The sequence below is a fragment of the Urocitellus parryii genome, chromosome 7, assembly GCF_045843805.1.
Source record: "Urocitellus parryii isolate mUroPar1 chromosome 7, mUroPar1.hap1, whole genome shotgun sequence".
Lineage (NCBI taxonomy): Eukaryota > Metazoa > Chordata > Mammalia > Rodentia > Sciuridae > Urocitellus > Urocitellus parryii.
The window spans coordinates 171,441,920-171,468,327 of NC_135537.1; the positions used below are offsets into that span (position 1 = coordinate 171,441,920).

General features: G+C 40.1%; 1 protein-coding gene and 1 non-coding gene across 3 annotated transcripts in view; one reads left to right on the forward strand and one right to left on the reverse strand.

Annotated features, from left to right (window-relative positions):
* The window catches only part of Prkca (protein kinase C alpha), a 395,759-nt gene that overhangs the window by 367,191 nt on the left and 2,160 nt on the right, over positions 1-26,408 (reverse strand). For both annotated transcript variants that reach the window (XM_026406631.2, XM_026406630.2), the window contains exon 2: positions 25,495-25,526. In XM_026406631.2, the coding sequence (XP_026262416.1) occupies positions 25,495-25,526 (32 nt within the window). The remainder of the gene's footprint in view (positions 1-25,494; positions 25,527-26,408) is intronic.
* Positions 20,740-20,842, forward strand: LOC113195215 (small nucleolar RNA U13). The gene has a single exon (XR_003302374.2). It is a non-coding gene; the product is annotated as a small nucleolar RNA U13 (small nucleolar RNA).

Below are 26,408 nucleotides of genomic sequence, written 5' to 3' on the forward strand. Positions count from 1 at the left end.
TTCTCTCATCTAAAAGAAACAAAGCAGCCATGGTCACACGTAAGCCAAATTAATCTTTTGAGAAAACATCACAGTTTGCACAGCAGAATCACCAAGTCTCTGCTGGCCCTGTCTGCTACCAGAGCTTCCTGAATATTTGAAACCCAAACCAAATGGGGGCCATGTCAATTAAAAAAAAAGAAGAAAAAAAAAAAGAAGCCATTTCTGGTGCCAGTAACTCCCCAACCTCACCCAAAACCTAGTTTTCCATCACTGAGATTATCTTCAAGTAAAAGTCCTTACATTTGACCAAGCTATTGCCTAAAACAAACATTTATGGTGTGTAGCCTGTTTAGAAGGTTTAGATGTCCTTTTGATCTGTTCCCCCTAAGAGCTTAATGCCATACACAAACAATAGGAAGGCATGTTTAACACGAAACCAATCCACGTCATTTTTACTCAAAAACAGTCCTTACTGGGCTAAGCCTGGAATAAAGTGCACGCAAATGGTTAGGCTTACATTTTCTATCTCTGTAATAAAAGTTATAATTCAGACCTTTCACTTTTACCTCTATTATATAATTTTATTAGAAAATGATCTGAAAAATCTGATTAAGCTTGCATTCATCAAACTGGCAGATTCCAAGGTGGGCTCTTGATACCGGGTTACTCTAAAACCCATTTCCCTAAAACGTTCTAGTTCCCATTGGTGGCCTTCAAGAGCAAGATGCCACTCTGTGCGGCATCTGGGAGAAATCAGATAGGGTTTGGGGTTAATGTGGCAAAAGGAAACAGCTTCTATTTAAAGGTCTCTGGGGGAAAGAGGGAGTCAGAAACGCCACAGATTCTGGAGTTTACAGTTCTCCGAGTGTACTCCAGAACAGCTGTTATGGCTCTAATTCCCCTCAAATAGGAATGACAACAATATTAAGCAGCTAAAATGAACAACAGAACGGGAACTCGACTTTCTTTATAGGAATGGTTTTTCAATAATTCTAAGAAGACTGCAAAAATCGTGTAAGAAAAAAATTCAGGCACGTACTAAAATTATCCTTAGGTTGGCTTCGAAGGGGTTCTTTATAAAACAAAATCATTTGGTTGTCGAGAGGTATCTTATCCCAAATGAGAATGAAGGAGGTTTGGGAGTTTACAAAAGAATGGTTTTCCTTCTGTTTTCGGAAGGCCTTAATGTGAAATGAAAGATGGACTAAATTCTACAGCCCATCAACAGCAGAACCGCAGTCCTGGTTCTGGGAGGGAGTGATGTAAGAAGTACACGCGGGAAGCTTGGTGACTCTCTGGAAAGCTGGGACTGCCAGATAAGATGGTGCTGGGAGTCAGCGCAAAGACCGTCTCTTCCATTCCTTCTGCCAGCACCCGAGCTCTCTGGAGGGAAGTCAGCATCCTCGACCTACCTCCTGCCATGACCCAGGCCCATGTATACTTCAGGAAATGTCTCAGGAAGTTCAGCAAGGTGGACCCAGCGTGGTTCTACAATGAATATTACATGAGGAAAAGGATAAAACCAACACGGTGACACGGGTGAACCCAGGATGCTGATCAGGAGGACGTTGCTGTCCCTTCTCCTGTCACCTCGAGATCAGGAAACATACCTCCAATGGGAGGGAGACAGCAGCCTGTTGAATTTTGTTGCTAGCTACAAAAATTACTTACTATAAATAGTTGTCAGTGTCTGAGAAACAGCTATAAGAAACTTCTGCCAGGAAGAGCCAATTAAAATATAATCCTATACCACAAAGTGTGATCTTTTCCCCTCCGTCCTCTGTAGCCATCTCAAATGCTGTCAAAACCCAGATACAGCTGCAGAATCTTGGTTCACAGATTTTAAAACAATCTGTAAGAGCTCTGAACAATAACAACAACAAGAAAACCATAGGTTTTATTAGGGAAATAACTTTGCATAACATATTCACTTTATTGAACAACTGTGTAAGGAAAATAATCCTGGAAGTCAGAAAAACTAATACAATGAAGATACCCAGCCCCAGCGGATGCTCCTTATGCCAGCCCTGCTCATCACTTCCCCTAGACAATAACCGTTTAGTAAAGCAGTATTAGGTGCTTATGCTAACATTCAGAGCCTTGTTCACAGCCAAAGTGGGTTCTTGGCACAGTGAGTCAAAACAGGCAATTCTGAAAATTGGACTGAAGTTTTCCTTCTAAAGCCAGGCGGAAGTGAACAGTGACAAGCTTGGTCAGTGACCAAAGAAAGGCAACGTGTTCTGGTGATAGCAATGGACACGTGGCAGCCTCAGGGATGATGTAAAATCCAAACACTCCCTGAACAAAGAAAGATGAAGTGTGAGGCCACGTTAACAGGAGTACCCAAGAGACTTTCCAGAATGCCTTAGGAGAGCTGCTGCAGGAGTTCATAGGGTTAAAAGCTCCTTTCCAAAACTCAATTGGGAGTTTGTTTTAAAAAAAAAAAAAATTGTCCCAAACAAATCTCTATGCTGCCTGAAATTTTTAGCAACAAGAATTAAGAAAGGAAAAAATTTTAAAAACTATTTTTTGGAAAGGTACAAAATGATTAATCATTGTGGGCTAAAGAATTCTGCTTTTAAGATTTTGTCAATCAGTCCACTGATTGGAGCTCCTTTGACACTCGAAGTCAACATGTCAACACAGTTTTTCTGCTACTTCCCCCACATCCAAACCGAGGTATATTGGAAAAAAGATTAGGTTTTATGTGTCACTAACTCAACCAGGTCTACAACTTAGTTCCAATACAAATAATATTTACCTCTTGAAGACCTGTTTCCTTGTTTGTAAAGTAGAAGACAAATCTTAGAAATTTGAGGATGAGATAAGGCATAAAAAGCCTTTGGCCCTGGAGGACAGCGGACAGTTTCTATCCCTTCCTCCATTCCCTCACCTTTCACCCTTTCCAAGCCTTCAGACATGTTGGGGTTCTCTTGGGGCCTCCCCGTCTACCTTCCCTTCTTATCTTCCAGGATTTCGAGTTTGACTCTGTAAAGGAAGTGAAAATGGTAATCTGTTCTAATTAAACAGATTCCTAGAAACAAGAAAGGGAGCCTGTCTGGCCAACTCAGTCTAGGGTGAAGAGCAATAAATACCAGAAATCTCTGGTTGAATTCCAGAGTCCAGTCTTGTAGTTTCCCAGAACATAAGCCTAGGCACACATCAGAGTTTGCAGAACCTGGGAAATACAGAAAAGGCGTCTTGAGAGCTGGAGAACACAGCCCCCAGCCAACAGAGTGAGGATGGGGATCACGCTGGCCTAGTCCTGACTGCCCTGAAGACCACTCCACCCTAGCAGCAGGCTTTGCTTCCAGGGGTTGAGGGAAGAACAGGGAGGCCACCTGCTCATCTCTACTCTCTTTCAGATGCAGGGCCCATCCTGTCTATTGAGAAAAAAATTGCCCTAAAGTTGCTTTGCAGGGCGGGGTTGGGGGATGTTAATCAAAAGATAAATACTTACAACATCATGACTGGTAAAAGTCAAGAATTTGCCACATAAAATTAACCTTGAAATGAATAGGCCAACAGGGCACGGTGGTGCCCACCCATAATCCCAGTGGCTGGGGAGGCTGAGATAGGAGGATCACGAGTTCAAAGCCAGCTTCAGCCATGGTGAGGTGCTAAGCAACTCAGTGAGACTGTCTCTAAAATACAAAATAGGGCTGGGGATGTGGCTTAGTGCCCCTGAGTTCAAACCCTGGTAACCCAAAAAAAAAAAAAAAATGATGAGTAGGTCAAATGGAAGAGGAGGCAGGGAAAATAAGGATAATGAGTAGCCAAATCCTAAATATGAATGTTCAATTTTGGTTTGCACGGTAGGGTTTTCCTTCTGGAAACATCCCTTCTCCCCTGTGCTCCATTTCACCACCCAGAAGGATCCTTGAAGATATCTCCTACCCAATCTGGCTTAAACATGGCGTCCCTGCAGAAGCCTTCTCCATCTCTTACAAGCCGAGTCACCAACCTTAGTCTCCACAGCAGGCTCACTACTCATCTGACAGCACCTGTCAGTGTTCCAGTGACTCTTCCACTAGACTGTAAGCACAGTAAGGAAGTGTAACATGCATCGATCTTGTTTGATGTTATGTCCCCGTAGGCTTAGAAGAGAGTATGGCACCTTGAAGACACTCAATATTATTAATTCGTTCAATAAGTATTAAGCACTTGCTATATTTCAGGAATTATTAATGGAAGTGGGCAAACTCTGTTAACATTACCAGTAATGAGAGGCGTGAGGTGGCTCCATGGTAGAGCATGGATTCAGCATGCATATGGCCCTGGGTTCAATATCCAGCAATACAAAAAATATTTTAAACACCAGCAATATGTACATATATGACCACATGAGTGATGTGATTCTACAACATGTACAATCAGAAAAATGAGAAATTATATCCCATTTATGTATGATATATCAAAGTTCATAAATACATTCTACTGTCAGGTGTAACTAATTAAAACAAATTTGTAAAAAAAAAAAAAAAATTAAATACCAGTAATGAAATGGATACAAAGAGAAACACTGACAATATACACCATTGCTTGGCTAGTTGCTTCTACTAACACATGGTATCTGGAAAGTTTAGGTGAAATGAGCTCTCCCATATATGGGTGGTGGAAAAGTGCTTGATTGGAATGAAATTTAACAATCCTTCTGAAGGTAATCTGATGACAGGATCGAGAACCTGGGAAAGGTTCGTACCATAAACCTAGTCTACTAATCTCTCTCTTAGGAAGCTCAGTAACTTCTATAAAGAAAAAAAAAAACTGATATACAAGGCAATTCACCACAGTATTGCTTACGTTAAAGAAAAACGGAACAAAGCAATGTATAAACAATGAAAATGGTAAACTATTTTATACAATAGTATACATAAGTTTTCAAAGAATATTAAGAATAGGGAAAATGACTACAATGTATAATTTTTAATTATAGAAATATGCATAATTCACCATTTTAACCATGTTTAAGCGTACAGTTCTCCTGCATGGGGTTCATTCTCACTGTTCCATAATTATCACCATCAGCTCCAGATTTGGGAAGATTTTCATCTTCCCAAACTGAAACTACCCATTTCTCTCCTCTATCTCCAGACCCAGGTGTCACCATTCTCCCTTTTGCCTCTAAAAAACTGACAAATCTAGATTCCTCACATAAGCAGAGTCATACATGTATCCTCTTGAAATGTGCATGTCTTTAGCAATAACATCTTTAAAGTTCATCTGCACTGTAGCATGTGTCAGAATTTCCTTCCTGCCTAAGGCTGAATAATAGTTCACATTTGATCCATTCATCCACTGATGGATACTTGAGTTGCTTCCACTTTTGACTATCGTGAATAATGCTGCTATAAACATGGGTGTACAAATATTTGTGCAAGTCTCTGCTTTCAATTCTTCGGAGACATATACCTAGAAGAGGAATTGTTGGATCATATGGCATTTCTATGTTTAACTTTTAAATTTTTCTTAGTTGGAGATGGACACAATACTTTATTTTTACATGGTGCTGGGGATTGAACCCAGAGACTCACACATGCTAGGCAAGTGCTCTACCACTGAGCTACAACCACAGCTCCTATACCATTTTTTACAGTAACTTTATCATCTTACATTCCTTACCAACAAAGCCTAAGAATTCCAACTTCTTCACATTCTCATCAACACTTATATTTTTCTGAGGAGTTTTAGTTTTGTTTTTTCCCCCTTTTAAACAGCCATTTTAATGGGTGTACAATGGCATCTCATTGTGGTCTTGATTTGTGCTTCCCTAATAATTAGTGATGTTGGACATCTGTTCATGTGCTTATTGGCCATTTGTATTTCTTCTTTGTGGAGAAATGTCTATTCAAGTCTTTCAACCCATTTGTGCATCGAGTTGCTTATAATATATTAAGTGACAAAAGTAGAATCTAAAAATCATATTTTAACATATAGAAAATATATAGAAACCCTCTTACAAAGACAGGAAGGAAATATAACAAATAATTAACGCTAGCTTCCGTATAGAAAGATCATGTGCCTTTTCATACTTCCTTTGCAACATTTCTAAAAAGAACACATACAACCGGTGTAATCAGGGAAAGAAGACATAAACCAATTTTTAGAACCTCCACCCAACTAGAGAGTCAAGGTTGCAAATGACTTTGAAAACTTTTTCAAATGAGAACATCATGGTTATCTCCAGTAGAAAGACTCAATCTACTTCTGCTTATCCTGTCAGTCAAGGCCCAAGACAGGTGCACTCCAGCACCACGTGACCGTTCCTGGGGGATGCTGACAACAGAATGGCTGGCAATGACCAGCATTCTGTGCCCTTCATTCCCTCTCCTCCCCACCCCGGCAGAGCCCAGTTTCCTTCCCTCGGATCACTAGCACATACAGGGCACAGGAAAGAGGTTTTCTCTCTCTTAACAGAACTTGAAAACTAGTTCAAAGGAAGTCAACATAACTAATACTAATGGCCAACAAAGAATATAAATGACATATTGAATGACCACAGAAAGATGTACCTCAGTGCTGGGGGACAGCTCAGTGGTGGAGCGCTGGCTTAGAACATGAAGGTCCTAGTTATCATCCCAACACCACAAAAAAGATATACCTGAATCACATTAATGTAGGCCCCCATCCTCAAGAAAAATCCCATTATTCAAACAAGACTGCCAGTTTTTCTTTCAACTGTTCATTAGAAAGCACCTTGATAATTTGTCTGTAACAGGAATAGAGAACTGAGTGCTTTTAGGAATACAGAACTTTTTAGCATTTTTTAAAGAGAGAGAGAGAAATCTAATATTTTGTAAAATTATTTCTAATGTAGACTTGATATAGACTGCCTGCTCCATGCTAGTTTCTCCTGGAGAGCTATTCCCTTATATAGCACCCAGAAGAGAGATCACCTGTCAAACAGGTTTAAAGAAAAATTTCAAGTCTGCATTTTACCTAAACAAAGAATTTTTAAGGATCTGACTCTTAAGTCACAGATCCCTTAAAGATACCAGGAGCCTATTTTAAACCTCACAGAAAATGGAAGAATGGACATAGCTTGGATAATGGTCAACAATCTTGAAATGCTAATGTCCCTCTCTCCCTGATTTTCCCAAAACTCCCACCAGATGTTGCAGCAGAGGCTATGAAACTACTTCAACAAAACAGATGCCTGAGCAGTGGGTGGAGCTCAGTGGTAGAGTGCTTGGCTAACAGACAAGGCCCTGGGTTGACCCCCAGCACTGCAAAAATAAACAAATTTTACACACACACACACACACACACACACACACACAGAGAGAAATGCCCTGGGTGTTACCAGCATTACCATGGTCAATTCCAAGAGGCATTTATATAGTCTGTTACTGTAGAGCAAACACTGCTTTCTTTTGCCCTGACATACTGTGAACAAAAAAAATAATTGGTTTACTACCACTGGATTCAAAAGGAAAATACTGACCAAAACTTCAGCAATAAAAGGAAAAAATAAACTATAAAAGAAAGTGCTTTAACAAAACAGAGATTATGTGCAGTTTATAATGTCTCTAAGACAGTTTCATCATGGAAAGGCAAAAACCAAGGCGCTGCCAGAAATAACAAATCACTCAAAGATAATGCAGAGGTGGCAGACAAGAGCATACTTGTCAGGTACTCCGGCTTCCGGTACATTGACCCTTCCCTAGCACACTTGCCCCTTAACAGTCACACGGTTTGCTCTGGCCAATGAGCTGCTGGTGGAGGTGCCAATCCGACGTGAAGCAACAGGAGTCCCAGAGCACACTCCAGTCTCTTCCCCAGCTCCTGAAGGATCTGGCTAAAACCCTACCAGCCTGAAGTCAAGGCTCTATACTGAATTGCAATGCTTAGCGCCAGCAAGGGAGAAGCAATTGCTGTGAGACTCTGAAATTGGGGGACTCAGGTGTGCTGTGGCATGTAACTTTGCCAATCTCAACTATTGTGACAAACATAAAGACATTAAATTCACAAAGCAGCATCAACCACAGGGGAGAGCCTAACAGATGCACGGGAGCCTGCAGAGCTTCAAGACAGGAGAGACGCAAAAGGGCCCCGTTTATCCTTAAGATTAAGAATGAAGCCAATAGAGAAGTTGTCAGACAAGAATTCTGGGATTCAGTCTCTCAACCCAAACTGCCATCACAGGATACAACAGACACACAACCAAGCCCCCTTCCCTGATGATCTAAGTCCAAGAGGCAGGAAGCAAAGATTCCCGATTATTCTTTCTGACATCCCCTATTTATACATCAGGCAAAAGCACTAAATAAAACTTGACTTCAGGGCTGTCAGCATCTCAGACACTCCCTCTTGTTAATTTATGGAGTTGCTCCTGGGATTAAAAATATGGAGCAGTTACTAATACAGACAATTCTTACTCAAGAGAACAGAAAGAGTCTATCCAAGAGGAGAAAGGACAAAAGCCCAGCCAGGAGATGCCTGCTTCTATTCCTGCCAGGAAGTCCGGAGTTGGAACCCACTGGTCCCATTACCAGCCTCACCCCGCACTCGACGGACAGCCAAGTCTGGAACTGCCTTTCCTGCTAGCTCAGATTCCACCTCAATTTATAAAATGGTGTAATCTAGTTAATATCAAAAGGATATGACCTTCCAAACAGCCCTTATCCCTACAATCCTCCTGAGACCCTCTTAAGCAAATACTTGAAAATGGAGAGATCGCTCATATTCTAGCTTAGTGAAATCTCCCAAACACCAACAAATGCATGAATGCCCAGCATTTTATCTACTTTATCTCTTCTGATGGGGTGAATGGATATTACAGTGAACAACTCTAAGTAATAATAATAATAATTAGGAATTATCCTATTACTGATAGACACAAATGTCCTGGCTGAGCAAATAAAGGCAGGGGGGCAACAGCCGGGTGGGCCCCTCCCTGTGTCACTCGTAAAGTGACTCTGAGAAAAGAGCTCATCTTCCCAGCTGGTTCCTCCTGCATCCATATCCAAGAGGGAGGCAGTCAGAAGGGGTCGAGTAAGACGGGCTCAATGAGGCCCGAGTGGCAAAAGCATGAAAAATAGAAGGAAAAAAACCCCTCAGTTTTATTCCATTCTTTGCAAGAGAGAAAGCAGAGTGACACCCTTTTTAACCCATTTCTAGGGAGCCACAACCTCAAAGGTAATGCACGTAAAGACAGAACCGTCCCAATGAACATCCTATGTGTAAGTGAACAATCTTCAGTGGGTGTCCTGGAAAACAGTGCTCAGAGAGTTGCTGTCACCATGTCCTTTACTCTGTGGCCTATTACAACAGGCGATCGGAGCAGTTCCCATCTCTAAACCTCACCCACGGACACCAGAGTGGCCTCCTACTTAGATCAGTCTTCTCCTGCAGTGTTCCTGATGTGACAGCCCGTGGCTGGTTCTGGCCTCACTGGCCACCCGTACCCACCCTTTTGCAGGCTCCTTCCCATCCACATCACCAATCAATGCCAGGCTTCGACTGCGCCGACCATGCCAGCCCTCCAGTCACTTCCCTCTGCGCCCCAACCCAGGCACTCCAATCCCTGCCATCCTTTCAATGTGACCTATAAGTGGATGACACTCACATCTGCTCTGGGTGCCCCTCAGTCCCAGCACCCACCCAGGGCCTCCCTGGCACTGCTCCCTTTCCTTTGGCAGCACTCTGCCAACAGGCTCAGAGCCACCTCTCAGGCCTCTAGCATGCTGCACCACAGCCCTGACCTGGGACACTCCCTGACCTGGGACACTCCCTGCCCTTCCCACAGCCAATTCACCCCCTGGTCCAGCCAATTTCACCCCTGAAACGGTTCCTGGGCCTGTGAACACTCATCCATCACTGTCTCTCTGGTTTCTGAACCAAATCTCTCAATGAAGCAAGAAATGGTATCCAAGGAAGGTGGCTGCCCCATCCACAGCTGCCCGCTGACGAGTCTTCGTGGAAGACCAGCTGCTGGGGTCCTTTCCAAGGGCATTCTGATCACTCCACCTCCTTGCTGAAAGCCCTTGGGAGAATCCCCGTGGCTCTTGGGCTGAAGGATGAACATTTTTAACACGGCCTGACATACGCCAGGCCCCTCCCTGCCTGCCCCTCCAGTCTTGTGTCAACTTGTGTTACCACTCGCTCAAAACACTCTAATCTCCAGGACACCAGAGTGTCCCCTCTTTCCGGGCCTTTGCACCTGTGGTTATTTTGCCTAGACGGCTCTTCCTCTCTTCTCTAATTGGTTACCCTGGGTCATCCTGCAGAGCCCACTGTACTGCTGTTCCTTTAGGTGAGGTTTCCCCGACCCCCAGATTCAGGTAGGTACCCTTTTACACACAACCAGAGGCCGTGGGCCTTTCCCTTATAACTCCACACACGAACTTTGGCAATCTGTCCACATAACTATTAAGATGAGTAACGGGGTCCGTGACTAGAGGAATTAGGGCAGAGACAGTCTCAGCCTTGCTTACTTACACTTCCAACATCAGACACAGAGCCCGGCAAATATGGCCACGTTTTTAAAAAAAAATCTGTCAAAGAGTCGCCTAGAACTTTAGACTTCACTCTGTGAACTACTGCTCCTCCAAACTTGTCATGTTCAAATAAAAGCTAACTATCTGATGACTTCGAATTTCAAAAAGATGAGAAATGGAAATAAGGACACAGTAGACAAGATAAACGGAAATAAAGAATGTAAGTCATGTGGGTAAAGGAGACGTACAAGTTTACAGGGCTGACTTTAGATAACTGGAGATTGTGGAAGATGATAACAGAAACGTCCAGTGATATTTTTAAAATGAAGTGAGCAAAGACAAAGCAAAAGTACTGTTTGATACATACCACTCTTAGCCAATCTCCCCAATATCAAAGAATAGCAAGAATTTACAAGTACTTGTAAACAACAGGTTTAAGTAAGTGTCAAAATATGAAACTGGTGGTCACAGGAGACACAAGCACATACTGCCAATTCTAAGACAAGCTGAGTAGGTGATGAACAGACTGTACCCTGCTCCAGGTAAGTTGAACGAAATTGATCTCAGCAGCTAAGGGAGTGGCAAGCTTAGAACACACAGCTGTTTCTTCAGGCTCCTAGCGGCACCGGACCAAAGGCAGCAAGGAGAACAGAGAGAGGCTCCCAGAAAGAAAAGCATTGGGACTGAATTAACTTTAAATGCAAACCCATTCCACGTCTCCTTGAAACCTCCCCGATCCAGCGTTTGCCAGGCTTGACAGCACTTGTTTCATATCATCATCACATACCATCGGAAGACAACACAGGAAATTAAAAAGCATGTTTTTACAGATACATTTTCCACATTTTATTATGAGTGATGGGGTAGGGGTTGGGAAGACAACATCTAGATCCAAGTTGTTAGAATGAGGAATTTTGCTTTTAAATATATATATATCTCCACGGAGAAATTAGCTTAAAAAAAAAAAACACTATGAAATGCCAAAAAAAAAGTCCATAAGGATGAGAGTCCAAAATGAACTGATGATCAAGATCTACAGACTCAAGTCACTTAGTTGTATCATTCAGGCAACACTCATCCTCTGAGCCATGTCCATAAAATAACCCATACTCATATAGTTGTGAAGACTAAAAAAGAAAAGAATATATGAACTGCTTAACACTGAGCCACATACAAAGGGGTTCCTCAAAAATGTTAGGTACTATTATCATTCCCAGTAACTGGTATGGTGCCCTGTGGGTAATACAAGCTGAATAAATACTTGTTAGGTGTGTGGATGGATGGTAACCAGCCACAACTGGAGGTGTCCAGGGCCTTAACATTAACTGCAAAACCCAAAACTCCACACTAAAGGCCAGTTTTAAAGGAGGAAAGAGATGGGAATGGAAATCATTTTAAAGGTCAAATTTGCACAAATAGGATTTGTGCATGCCAGAGCATGCAGCCCTGTAAACTTCAAGTAATCCTAGGGCTCTCTGGCTAGCTCAAAGGATTGCAAGTGAGCTTTCAATGAATCACAACTACCCACCCCACAGGGCTTTTATCCCCTCACTGCACTCCAAGGTTTGGAGAACATTTGCATCCTGACTTGCTTCTTGCTGCTTCCAGCATCCCGCCCCACCCCCCACAAGCATTTACAAGTTCAACCATCTGTACTCCCACTGTCATGGAGCATCAGTGAGATGAGGGTATAGTCATCTCACCCTTCTCCTACAAGATCAAACACAAAGGTCTACTGCTCATATTTGGTATTTCCTGTCCAAATGATTAAAGTGGGTGGAGAGCTCTAGAAGGATCTTGGGTCGAAGAACTCTGTAAAAGATCACAAAACCAATAAGTGACTCCAAATACCAGATTCCAGCTACAAGGAGTTCACATAAATTGGATGACAATAAATATTGGCTTAGACCCAACAGATGTTTAAAGAAAATTAACATTTTATTATGGCACTCAAAGATAAATATCTAAAAAGAAAAAAGAAAAATAATATCTAGAAATAAATAGGATGTTGTAGGAAGAAAAAAAATTTTAATGCTAAGTCATCTCAATTTTAACTTAAGACCATTAGACAGCACCCAATAATTTATTTTGCATAAAACTTTGATACCATTTTTAGGGGGAAAAAATCACTACCATGGATGACTTTTTTGAGATGGTGTGCTCCTATGGAAGAATTCAAAGAAATGGGGGATATCCTGGGTGGCAGGATAATTTAGAGCTTCCAAGGACCTTCTTCATCCTCACAGGATATGTGTTAAGGTCTGTAAATAAGTCAAAAATAACACCTGGTATTTTGCCAGAAAAATGTTAGAGTTCGTAAACAAGTCTGGATGGTGCCTGGCAAAATGTCAGAGGGAGTGGTTTGAGAAGTAACAAAAGTGAGCCATTAAGTGTGGAGATTCCTTATTGGTTGATTGATGTATCTAGTTTATGCTAATTAAGATAAGCTGTGCAAAATGTATAAATAGCTCTGTTGCCCTACAATAAACGGCTCCCATTCCTGCTGTATCAACGTACACAAGTTATTCGTCACCCCCCGGTTATTTTGCTGCAGCCGGACTGCGGCAATATGGATAGCCAGGAGGAGACTTGGAAAGCAAACACCTAGGAGTGACAAATAAATCTTGACTCCCATGTCAATTCCAATCAACAGGTTAGTAATAGCTGCTTGGAGCACAGAGCTGAGGAGGATGTAAGTTGAATGAGTAACTAGCTGGTGTTACCTGCCCCGGGAGCTGGCCATATCATATTTGCTACCCCTTAGTCTAACCCTGCCACAACCACCCATTATAAAGATGAGGATAGAGGCCTAAACTGGACTCACACCAATGATGAGCTCACTGATCACATTCAAAAGTCTCAATTTTTTTTCTATATTAACATATTGACATGTGGCCTTATCAAAATGCTCTTTAGTGTCCTGTTTATCTAAGTCATATGTACCCAGTTACATTTTAAACTCCCTGATAAGCATGAGCAGGTCTCTAAGTCTTAAGAAAATGCTCTTCCTCCACATCAATAGCTAGTGGGTGGGTCTACACATAGCAGGTGTTGTTGACCACCTGCTTCTTCAAATAGGAACAAACCACTCCACCTCCCCCATGCCTACTCTCTTTGCCCCCAGATATTCCAGTGCTCAAAAACAACTCTAGAATCCAATTGTGACTTTGTATTAGAAACTAAAAGGCCAGAACAAAAAAAAAAAAAAAAAGACAGTGAGTATATGTAGCCATGTGGGTGAGACTAGACAAGTAAATAGCTACGCAACAGTTGGATTAGCAAATTTTCCACCACCTCAACAGTCAGGCACCCCCACATACATGCCTCTTACCCACAGAAGAACTTGATGAGATCTAAAATTTGCAGAGAAGTTGAATGAACAGATTTAAATATATTTAGAAAGACCTCTGAAAATCTGGTTTTCTAAGAGTAGCATAGAGTAGATGTTTCCATGTTACATATTATATACTGAGATATTTAACCAATTTAATTATATTAACTGATCTCAATTTGGGACACTTTATTTGATGGAAACACTCCACAGGTGTTCTTTCCACATTAATAATACACATATAACTAAGAAGCAGGTGGGGTTATGAAGGCATCTTTAAAACCATATGACCCAGGCTGACCTGAGCTGGATCAGCTGAACCTCTGGATCAAGTTGCCAATTTGCGGAAAATGCAGAGGAGTATGGCAAAGTGCACCAGGAGTGAGCCATCAGCAAAATTCTGACTGTGGGAAAGTCTACAAGCCCCCAAATCCAGGTACCTCCCTAGATAAATTATAAAGAAAAGAATCAAGTGAAGGAGGAAGTTGTCCAACAGAAGAGAGATAAGAGCATTTCCAATTTTTTTAAATGGCAAAATTAAACCACATTTTCTAGGGATAAGCACTTGGGTGGTAAAACGTAAGTAGAAATGTAAGCAAGAAATGGCTCTGCAGGTCACAGCCATGACGACTTTGGCAGGAGGGGTCAGGCACATGGAGGACTGCCCAAGTTCTGCCACTTGGCCTGAGAAGTGGTTACAGAAAAGTTGGTCTTATGATCACTCATTACACTATGCATTTGTTTTGTGTAGTTTTTGATATCTGTGTTTTAGTTTATAATGGAAGGTTTAAAAAATATAAGACCCAATTTTACTCCCTAAGGCTACCCTAGAGCTAAACTCTCCAATAAACATGTAGTTAACTTTAAACTTTAATGAATTAAAATTAAATAATAAAAAAAAATTCAGATCCACATTTCAAGTGCTTTAATAGCCAGAGGGTGCCAGTGGATGCCATACTACGTTATACAGATTAAAGATTTCCATGTTGGCACAAAATTCTCTTGGACGGTGTTGGCTTTCCAGATCTCTGAAGGTCCTAGCTGCTCTCTTAGGAGGCAGCAGCAAATACAGGAGATCCTTGGCCTCCAGTGGCTCCTGCTTATAAAAAGGATTCCTGCCCATGAAAAATAATACAAACCCACTGGAACCACCACCCTGCAACCACACTGACAAGACCGACTTCACCCAGAGTAACACTTGTCATCAAGAAAGACATCTGATTACATGGATGCATGAGATCGGATGTACCACACCCATACAGCTGATTTAAAACTATTACCTCCAAGACTAAGGGAAAAAAAATAACGAAATACAATGTGGACTTCTGGATTGGATCCCAGAGCAGAAAACAGACATTAATAGAAAACCTGGCAAAAATTCAAATAAGGATCTGTTGTCCAGCTAATAATATGGTACTGATATTAATTTCCTGTTCTTGATTATGGCACTGTGGATATGAAAATGTTAACAAGAGTTTGGGTGAGAGGTATATAGAAACTCTCTGTACCTTCCCCCTGTCCCTTTGTCTCGAAATTAATTTAAGAGAAACAGTTTTAGGAAAAGAAGCCTATTTTTCTCTAAAGTAAAAAGAAGGTGGTTGATGGGAAAGAGCTCCAGTGAGAGCCAGGGACAGCTCGAACACTTGGGGATGAGATGTGGTTGGCATAAATTGGAGTTCAAGGAACAGCAGCAAATCTCCTCCACTCTGGAAACATCCAAGACTTTTTTTTTTTTTTTTAAGTGAGCTGAATGATTTGAAAAGTAAAGCAATTATTCAAGGGAAGCATGTATATCTATGTGTCTTCAAGGGAGTATTCAAAGGAGAATACATTTCCTATATGTCTTCTGTATAGAAGAGACAAAGGGGGAAAAAGTCACATGGAGATTGCCTGTCCTTGACATTTACGTCCCATTGAAATTTTCAAAATTATTCTTACACATCAAATCAAGAGTATTTATTTCTGTCTTCAGAATATCCTCAGAACTGTCCTCAGTTTCTAACTTTGAACATGGTTTGAACACTGTCGTAAACTTACAAGGAAACTTAATAAGGAAAAAAGAAGGAACCATCATTTTGGGCTTCTTTTTAAAGCAACGTAGGGAATCTAGCATACAGAGGAAAATTTTCCAAAGAACATTTACAAGGCTTTTATGTTGTGATTGGATTCAGCTAGAAATAAATATTGAAAAAGGCATGTTTGTGTTTAATTTGTTATCACTGGCCCTGTCATTTTGTATACTTTGTGTATTTATTACCTGCATCCATATTTCCAAGATCAGAACTTCAAATCAACAACACTGAAAGCTTGACTTTCTATTTCGCCTGTACCACTGTCTAGAAAAAATGCCAATTCAAAGGGTGGAGTTGCTTATTCTACTGAAGGAAAGCCACCAAATATAAACTCTACAGTTATGTCTAATCATCCTGTGAGTCCTGTTTAGGGAGCTACTAAAAATACTCACATTTGGGGATTAAATAAACAATCATTTCTATGTATATATTTTGGTAATAAAGATGCAAAATCAGTTCTGATATAAGGGTAAAATTATTGATAGACTAAGGAAGGTTGTGGCCTGTTCTCAAAGAATCACAATAAGAGTTAAAATTGGAGACAATGATGAAAGTAAAAATACATAATTTCAAGAGAGTCATTTCCCTTGCCTATGAATTCCCATCTAATGCAAACCCAAAATCTTCATGAATTTTAATATACTATTTTAAACAAGGTCTTTACATGGGATTACCAAACTGTTCATCTGTGAATTATAGAAGCTAAACATACAATCCTGATTTACTCAGTACAACTCTTAGACCTCAGAGTAAGAAGCTCAGTTGTTCCCAGATGGAACTGTCTTTTTCCAAATAAAATGAAAGGAATCCAGAGCCTGCTCCTATTTGCAGATTCCCCTCATGTTTGTTGTGATACAGAGTTTTTGGATGGACACTTGTACTCGCTAGCAACAGCACTTAAAACTCAAGCCTGCAGAGTGCAGGTAAAAAAAGGTTCAGGAGCCCCCAAGAGATGGGAGGATGGTACAGTGGCAAGTCACTCAACTCCATGGCCAATTTCACAGCTATGAATTCAAGGGCCTGGGCCGGTTTCCATGGTCTTTCTTGCTCTAACAATAAGCACATGCTTATCCTGATTCTGTGCCCATAGGATTCACCAAGGAGGTTAGGAAAGATCAGTATGTGGATGTATATGAATTCAGATCATATAGCTGCATTTCAACACACAAGGATGACTTCATCACCTATGAATATATAATTTAAACAATATTAAAATCCAATGTTTTATACGAGAACTAGTCAGTTCTTAGTGACTAAAGGGTGTGACCATCTGATATGACTACATTCTATCAATTTGGGGGGAAAGCCTCCAGTTTCAGACTAGTAGGACAAAATATAAGAATATCAAATATAACTTGACATAAGAGGGACACTTGGGAAATGTGGCAAAAGCCCAAATTTAATGATGCACTTCATAATTTTGAAGTGAAACTTGGACCTTCAATTATTCTCCACCAATGGGCAGGTTGGCCAAAAGCATCCTGCACACAAGTAATGGCTATCAAAATCAGTATCACGAATATTTTGTTTTTCCAGAGTTTACTTTAAATGAAAAATAAAATCTGGAAAAGATTAGTAGTATGCCTCAAATTATCATATTAACTGGAAAATTTAAAAAATCCCAAAGTCTCTTCATTATTTATTGCTCCACAGCATTTCATTAGATTCCTTTTAGACCACCAAGGCAACTCTTAAGCATACCAACTATCCTTGCTCTGGCCCAATAATTAATCTTTATGTGATTCAGCAAGTTAATTTGCATCATAGAGACATCAACACAGCTCCGCCAGCAGGTGCTTGGTGGTGCAATTAGGCAAACGAGAAAATACTGGTAATGCTTCCATCCGCCCTTATTCCTAAACTTGAATTTGGACCTAAAAATGAAGATCAGTCATGCATGCTACTAAACTGTTTATAATTAACAACCATTCAATTTTCAAAGTCACATAAGAGAAAATGAAATGAGAGGTTCATTGTTAAATTGACAGTAAATTTCCATAGTAATGAGTCACGCCTGGGGCTGGGAGTGTAGCTCAGTGGTAGAGCACTTGCATAGCATGTGTGAGGCCCCAGTTCCATCCGTAGCATGAAAAATAAAATAAAAACAGTCATGGTTTCTATAGCAGGATAATTGACACCACAGCAGAATTCTGCTCTCAGAATTCGGCTGTTAGCTGGACTGTTAGCTGGCTGTTAGCTCCAATCCTACCCAGTTTCTCACCCACGTCTTAACCAATTGCTAACATACTTGCATGTCCCATAATTCCACCCTCATTAGTTATTTCCTGACTTCTTATTAGAGTTTCCCCAGACAAGATCGTTGGATCTTGTATTTCTCAAAATACCCAAAATAGAAATGTATAGGCATTGGGGTGAGGGGTAAGGGACACAAGAAGGCATAAAGAATTAACTGACCTATGCTAATCTTACTTTATGAACTTGCTCTTAAATAATTCCAATAGGTGCTGACAATTAATCAAATCACTCCATCCCATTCTTGATAAAAATCTATTTCCAGAAACCATTTGCCCCTTTGTATAATTTAATAGAGGTATTTTTTTTAAAAAAATCTGATTTTAGCAATTTCAACTAGATTTAACTGTTAATACTGGGCCAATACTGAATGTTCATGCCTTAGGTTAAAGTCTAACATGAGGTTTCACAGTTTGGTGGAAAACAAGGCCTGAAAGACAGGGTTTGTCATGGAAATTCCGAGAGACAGATGAGGATGGTGAAGCCTTAATAATTCTATGTCACCAAGAAATGCTTCAGTGTTTCCCCTAGTGACATCATTCTTTCCTCTTCTAGTATAAATCCAGACTCACAAGTACCAGAAAGAAAAAAGAAAGTTTCCACTTGGCTCTGAAGAATGTTTTCTGCAAAACTTACAATCTGTGCCGAGCTGCCCCACCAGCCTAGGGAGGTTCTCAACTCTCTGCTCCCTAAGGTACAGTTAATACTCCATGTTTTATAAGGGACTTTTGGAATGAAAATATATAAAATGGGAATGCTCCTAAATGTCTAGCAAAATATAACACTTAATGAACACTAGCTTTCCTTCCAATTGAATAAAACCTTTAAAGCAATTGTAATTCAATTACAACCATTCTACTCCAGCGGTGCTGCCTCCACCACCACCCCACCCCCAATTCTTTCTTATATCAAGGAACAAAACCCTTTCAGGTACAAGCAGCTTAAAAATAACAGAATCAATGAAGCTGAGCTACTACTCCCTCTGGAGCATGACAATCTGGTTTTAGCTATTAGCACTCCCAAAGTAAAACAGAACATTTCAAGGACTGTTCTGAACACATGTACTAAAAACTGGTTTGAATTTTTCACCCTGTACCCAAGACATTCTCCCCCTCCTGCTATGGCCCATAATATCCTTATGTTTTATTTGTGGCAAAAATATTTATTCCTTATAATTCTCTAAAGATAGAAATAAGGCACATAAGAGGTTTACTCCTGTTGCATTGAATTTATTAGGGTTTAGCATTATACATAACTTATGATACAAATTAGAATTTTCTGCTCTCCGTCCTGCATCTCTTTAGAAAGCACTTTTTCTTAAATCATTTAAAGATCTATCCATGTTGACATAACTTTGGATTATAAACTGGCTCTAAAAAAAAAAAAGAGCAGTGCTTAGGCTGAAGTCATTATAATCTTTCTGGTTATGGACATTCATAACCTATCTGTCCTAATATTTATACACTCACATACCCAACAAATATTTACAGTCTACTGAGCATCAGGCACTGCTCTAAACACTGGAGACACCAGGAGTATGAAGAACAGTCTTGCACTCAGGGTAAGGAGAGGAAGCAGAAAGAGGGCGACAGGCCATGAGAAGAACATCCAGAATAGCAGGAAGCTCAGGATGTGTCCACCTGCAGACCAAGGCATAGGTGATGCAGGTATCACCTGGCAGAAAGGGCTACAGAAAGCACTCAAGAAGGAAAACACAGCCTGGGAAATTGAGAATTATTCACAAGGACCAGAGGATGAAGGAAGGATAGCATCCTCAGGTGCCTCTGAAGAAGCAAGGGTGGAGGCTTTAGGAGTCTGCAAGTGTCCAGCTAAGGAGCTGACCTTCATCCCAGGACATCTGAAATTCATGGCTATTTCTGAAAACAGAACAGTCTGACTGTGTATGAAGGGGGTGGCAGGGAGGACAGGCAAAATCGGAATTAATGTGCCTAAAAACTTAAACTTGAATAATATTGTCTAGGAGACTGGTATGCTCTTTAAGATAGGAAATCACCTCACCATAAAATTAAAGATGTCAGAGTCACCTGCAAAAGTAAACATGAGGTTCCTGCTGCCTACCAGGATGAATAACCACTCCATAGACCACAGCACCAGCTTCTGGTGGGAGAGTGTGAGTAAGATAATTAACAAAAGGGTTTCACTTACCAAGTAAGAGTAGCAACTCAGACACTAACCAGAAACCACTCAGAACAAGCACAGAGGGCCAAATGGGAGCTATCTGACTCTAGTTATATCCAAGCAACCCTATTTCTAACAGTATTAATGCATTTTTATGGAGGGGGGAAAAACTGTTAAGAAAAGCAGTTGTAACTGCCTTCCTCCAGCACACTTTTATCTGAATTTTAGACATGGTTGGCAATTTCATCTTTGGAAAAAAATGCTTTGACCTGACATTGCTGCAAAACCCCCAGAGTTTCAAGTTGCACCCCTCTTCCATGTATTCTATCCTTTGGGAACTGTGATTAACCCCAAGAGTTCATCTCTAGTTATCCTCTCATAGTTTTTAATTGAGGAGCAGGTAACCTTTACAACATAATCTGCCAAGATGCGAACCTCTGCTTTGAAGGCAAAAGATGAGGGAGAATCCTGGCATGGACTTTGAAAAACAGTGGGGCGGGGGGAGTCACTGAGAAGTGACCAGGTCCTTTTGTGGTTCACAAGCACGAGGCTGGGTTTCCACACTATCATGTGAGATGTGACTCCCTCGATCCTTGTTCCAACACGGACCAGTTACCCATCCAACACGTGGGAATGACACTGTTCAAGTGGATCAGCCTCATGATTTTGCCAATTTGGACTCCAGCCCCCTTCTACATCCTGGCACCTGATGTACATACTACTTGACAGGTGAGGACAACTCAATGTCCCTTTTCACCCTTAAGTCAGTCTCCTTTTCTGGAATCCCTCAGCTCACACAGCCAAGAGGAGACTCCAAGTTCTTTTTTTTTTTTTCCCCTCAAATACCAATTTTCATTTTTCTAGAAGGAATACAAAACCCGACCCTGCTCAGGAGAGCTGAAGGGAAGAGCTACCCTGAAACAGATCTTCAAAATAAAATGCCATTGGTGAAGAAGAGGAGCCGAGTTTTTAGCCTTTAATTACTGAGAAACACAGGGCTTCGCTCAGAGTCATAGGTGAAGTGCAATGTACAGTGTGTTCTTAGCAAGAAAATGACTGAAGATTCAAAACTGCCTGAAAGCGGCATTAGTGAAAGCACAGAAATATGAGCCCCTTCCCTGCAGACTTCTTGGGATCCAGTGTTAACCATTCCGAGGCACAGGCTCCTGAGGATCATGGCTATTGGCAGGACTGACTTCTGATCCTGTGTCTCTGGGGTATCTCAATCAAAGAGCCTGAGCTAGCAGTTCACTTTAACTTATGATTATAAACAAAAGAGCAAGAATAGAAAAAAAAAAAGTAGGGGAAATATGCGGAGGCTAGCCAGATGTAACAAACTATGTAAGTAACTGCTTGGCACTTCAAATAAGCAGGTCACATTTTCAGAGGCTGTTTCTACCACTGTAATTAGAGAAGTGCATGGGTGTTGCTGACTCTGAGGGGAAAAAAAAAATTGAGTTGGCTCATTCCCTTTTCCAGTAGTGAAAGCAGCAGATAACTGTTTCAGCTCCACTGCCCCAGAGGACGAGACCATGTGGACCATGCTGCTCCTAGATGACGGTGTTTGGAAGCTGCTTGTGAAGGACATAAGCTAGTGCCTGGAAACAGACCTCTAGACAAAACAAGTTCATCAAAGCCAGCACCACACAAGCCTACTGCCCTCCCTTCCTCTCCTTTCTCTGGTAGGGGAAAAAAAAATGTGAGCAAGCACCAACTCTCTGTTAGTCTCAGAAGATGAAATGTGTGAGGAGATCCAACAAAGCAAAAAAAATCAAAAGGTAAATCCAAGTCACATAGCAAGGGTCACCTCTGAGCTACAGAGGGACAAGGTTGTCTTTACCTCTAAGGACCTTTGAAAAAATATTTTTGTGACTTCTACATCTATCACACACTTCTCTTTCTTCTAGCACTGAAGACCCTCAGTGTCGTCATTTCAGGCAGCAAATTCTCACCACAGATCCTCCTGGGTGACTTGGGCTGGTGGTATCAGTTTTCCGGGTTGTTCACCTAGACTGCAATATAAATAGGAGTGGCACAGCCTCCACTAAGGGAAAGTGGGATTAACCCAATAAATGTCTCTGCAAAAAAAAAAGTTTCCTGCTTCCAATTAGGCTGCGTCTTGGGGCAGGGAAGATGTGGGAAATAATCTTGGTGTTTTACCTGCCTGTAAATCATAATGCCTACTTAACAGCAGAGCACGAACCCAGTTCTAAGGACTGACACTCATTTATTATTTTAGTCTTCCAATTCTTATCATTTTCTAAGTCAAATGATGACAAATATTTTCCAGCTAGAGCTGTATTATGACATGAATGAGTGATTCTCCGTTGGAGCATATGCACCTCCCTAGTTTAAAAAATAAAAAGTATATTTGCTCCAGGTATTTTATCTACTAACCAAAACAATGCAGTACATTCTAGTAGCTACTATAAACACTGTCTCTTCAGGTAAGAAAACCTGGATACAAAGTCTCAGACCTCAGCTGCCATTTCTAGGGGGTGTGTCCTTAAGCCAGGGATGTATGCAAAGGAGTTTTTCTCCTAAACAATAACAACATTCTATCAAACAGAAAGAGAGAGAGGAGGGGGGAGAGGGAGAGAGAGAAAATTGAATAGAAAATTTAATGGTAGACATGGAGAGAAAGATTAGTTTTGAGGTAAGAGCCAAAATGGGAAACGATGGATAACAATATCTGTAGGAACAAAAGCACTGTCCTGAGCTAATGTATGCTTCTTAATTTACAGCCAACAGTAAAATATAATAGATTAGCATATGCCCACTAGAGGTCAAAGACAGAGAATACAGACTAAACAAAAGGTAATAAGATACAAACTTCATAAAATGTAACAAGCAGACACAAAAATATAACAAGATGATACAAACTTAATAAAATGTAAGATGTTACAAATAAGTTGATCTTGAGAAAGTTTTGTTAATTAAACTTTGTACATTTACTAGGAAAATTCTTTAAAGAAATCTGAGGTTGCATCCCTCACCAAATTAAAGAACAGTTTATGAAGCATGTAGTCACTTCTCTAATTTGTCTGGTTTATAAATCCTGCATTTCAAATATTAGGTAAATTAAGGCAATTCACAGAATAAATACAAATGGCTAAGGCACATTTGGAAAATGTTCAACATCATGAATAACCTAGAGAGGTGAAAAGAAATCTTTTTAATTTCTATTAGATGATTGGCAAAATTGAAAAGATTTATATCATCCAGTATCTCCACTAGGAGGAGGGAAAAGAAGGGGCAGGCACATTATGTTAAATTGAAACCCTTCTGGAGAGTCTCTCTGCAGACCCATGAAAATTAAAATATACACAAATATACTTCTAGGTATCTATTGTAGAAACATCTATGCTAGTGCCCAAGGATGTTCTGCATAGAAGTACTTATACTAATAAAGAACTTATCAACAATGAAAATAGCCATCAATAGAGGAATGGGTGAACAAATTGGACACACAGAGATACAATAGGTGGATCTGATATTTTGACATGGAAGGATATTCAGCACACACTACTGGGTGAAAAAAGCAAGTTATAGACTGACTTAAAATGTTAATCTTTAAAAAAAAACTACATATGAATAAGTAGATAAATGGATGTCTTAAACAGATGATATGGGGAGCAGGAAGAGAGAAATGAATGCAATTTCACTTTTTATTTTCTACAACTTAACACTTTTATTAGTGTCACTTTAATTTAGGTAAAAGGGAGCTATGCTAAAAGGACAATGGATGCTTTCTGAAGGAAACCACAAGAACCCCTTATAGCCAAGTATACGGCCATGCTGTGGTTTCACAACAGAACATACTCAGATGAGGGTCTAAGAGGAACCAACTCTACTCTGAATTATTTTTTAACAAGATGGTAGTTTTAAGATAACCACCACTTTCTCATGGACAAGTAATATCTGAGAATATTCAGTAAATATTTTTCTCACAAGTTTCCATGGACTCCCACCAAATCAAAAGTGTTACCAAAATAACAATAGACGTGAATCCCATTAGTCCAGAATCTTACATCTTAATACTTTCCTAAAATCATGTTCCAGTCTAGTCCCAAACTTTACCTATAGAGTTCAGATCAACAACTCTGAGAACTAGAGAGGGTGATATCTTCCTTTCATCTCTTCCAGAGAATGGTACAACACATCTTTCTTTTTGAAAGGAATAACCCTTGTTTTCCAATGCAATTCTCAAACCTATTTATCCTATAAGGGTTTTAAGCACCTCTTGGAAATAAAAAAGGTAGAGATATTAACAACCATCATGCCATAAAATATCTATCTAATATGTGTACTAGAAAACTGAAGACACAAACTTGAAGACCCTTTAGAAGGTAGCCAGCTGACTAGCATGATTTCAAAGTTGCCAAATGACCACATGGTGCCTCTCTTTCTCTTTAATGCACTTAATATTAAACGGTGGTAGGATAATATTTTCCAGGCTAAAATGTACTTTCCACTTGCCCTACTAATAAACCTGTGCCCAGATGGGAAATAGAACCAGATCTAAACAAACATAATAAAGCAGATACAGAAGGCCAGAGAGTGAGCTAATGAACCTGTGATGCCTTCACATGCTACAAAGTGGCTTTCTAAAAGTTCAGCAAATGATATGAAGAGAATGAAAAGTTAAGATATTTGATGTATGTAAAAATGCAACTATAGATCAGAAGGAAAGCTAATAGATTTCCATCTGGGTACAAATGTCTGCTGTCAGACATTGCAACTAAGGAAGTAGTCTACCACAGTCACACTGCAGCCATCAACCCTTCTCAAATCATTGATGTAACTTTAAAACAAGGGCTGCAATTGGCAATCTACATAAAACCTTACTAGAATGATGGCTGGCCCCAAATTAGCTGCAAACAGTCCAATCCAAAGGATAGGTAAAAAGAGAAGAAGAACAAAAACAAAGAGGAAGAACAAGAAAGAAATGCCACATGAATACAAAGTGATTCCATTTTTTTTCTTAACACCCACACAAAGACAGCAGTTTCTGACAAGAATGTTCTTAGCAAAAAATAAAATTACAGGAAAAGGTTTCCCCCCCCCCCCCAATGAGGAAAAAGCAGAACCCTATGCAGATTACTAGGCAATACTGCATGATTTTTTTAAAGGCCCAAATTTATGGCCCTCATATTTCAAAAATATCATCTAAATAACATCTTTCAGATCAAAAAGACACGGTGACTGGATATTCTGTTCCTGTTTGGAATGCTCATCTCATGATGTACTTATAAGAAAATCCAAAGCAGCAGCTTACCTTGGCACTGGAAGCCTTGTTTCCCAAACCCCCTGAAAAACAAACAAGAACAAACATCTCAGCATACGTTGCATTGGCCACTACACTGTAAGCAAGTTATGTGACAGAGTATCCTACAGAGTTAAAAGGTTGGTACATGAAATCTAGTGATTTGATAGGAAAAACATGCCTAAGGACCTGGTTACTGAGTTAAGACTCTGAAAAATAATCTAGTTTGCCTATGAAGGATCACTGAATTTTAACATATTATACTTCTAATTTTTTTAATCAATGATAGTGATACCTATATTTCAAAACAAAAATATAACTATATTCAAAGTTTGAGGTTAAATATTCAAGTAACAAAAAGGAGCTTATGATCGGAGGGAAAGGAAGTGGCTTAATTTTGTACCTAAAGACCAATTGAAAATAGTTTTACCCCTCCCTCAAGACAACTGGAAAGTGGCTTGTTGTGAGTTTGTTTAAAATATTGCCTAGAATTTGCCAAATAGCACCTCTCTTAACATTTAATTTTGGCTTAAGGAAACAGCATTTTATGAAATATCATTCCTATTGTTTGCATTTCAGATTATCATGATCTAATTTTTTATTGCAAACCAATAACATTCAAAGCACATAGAGGCTATTTTGTTCTTGTAAATGACTTTGGAAAATTTAGAGTGTAAGCAGAAAACCCCGACATGAACATTCAATTACAAATATTATTCCACTAGAATGAACTACATTCAAAATTTTCTTAGGAGGTTGACATGATCTTTTGCATTGCAGAGCATTTTACATTTACAAAGCCCTTCATATACCTTTATAATTAACTTGGAGTCATCCTCTCCCAAAAATCACACCTAAATCCAAATATTTAACTTTAAAATATCAGGGTTTTAATGTTCAAATAAAACTTGTAAATCAGGAATCCA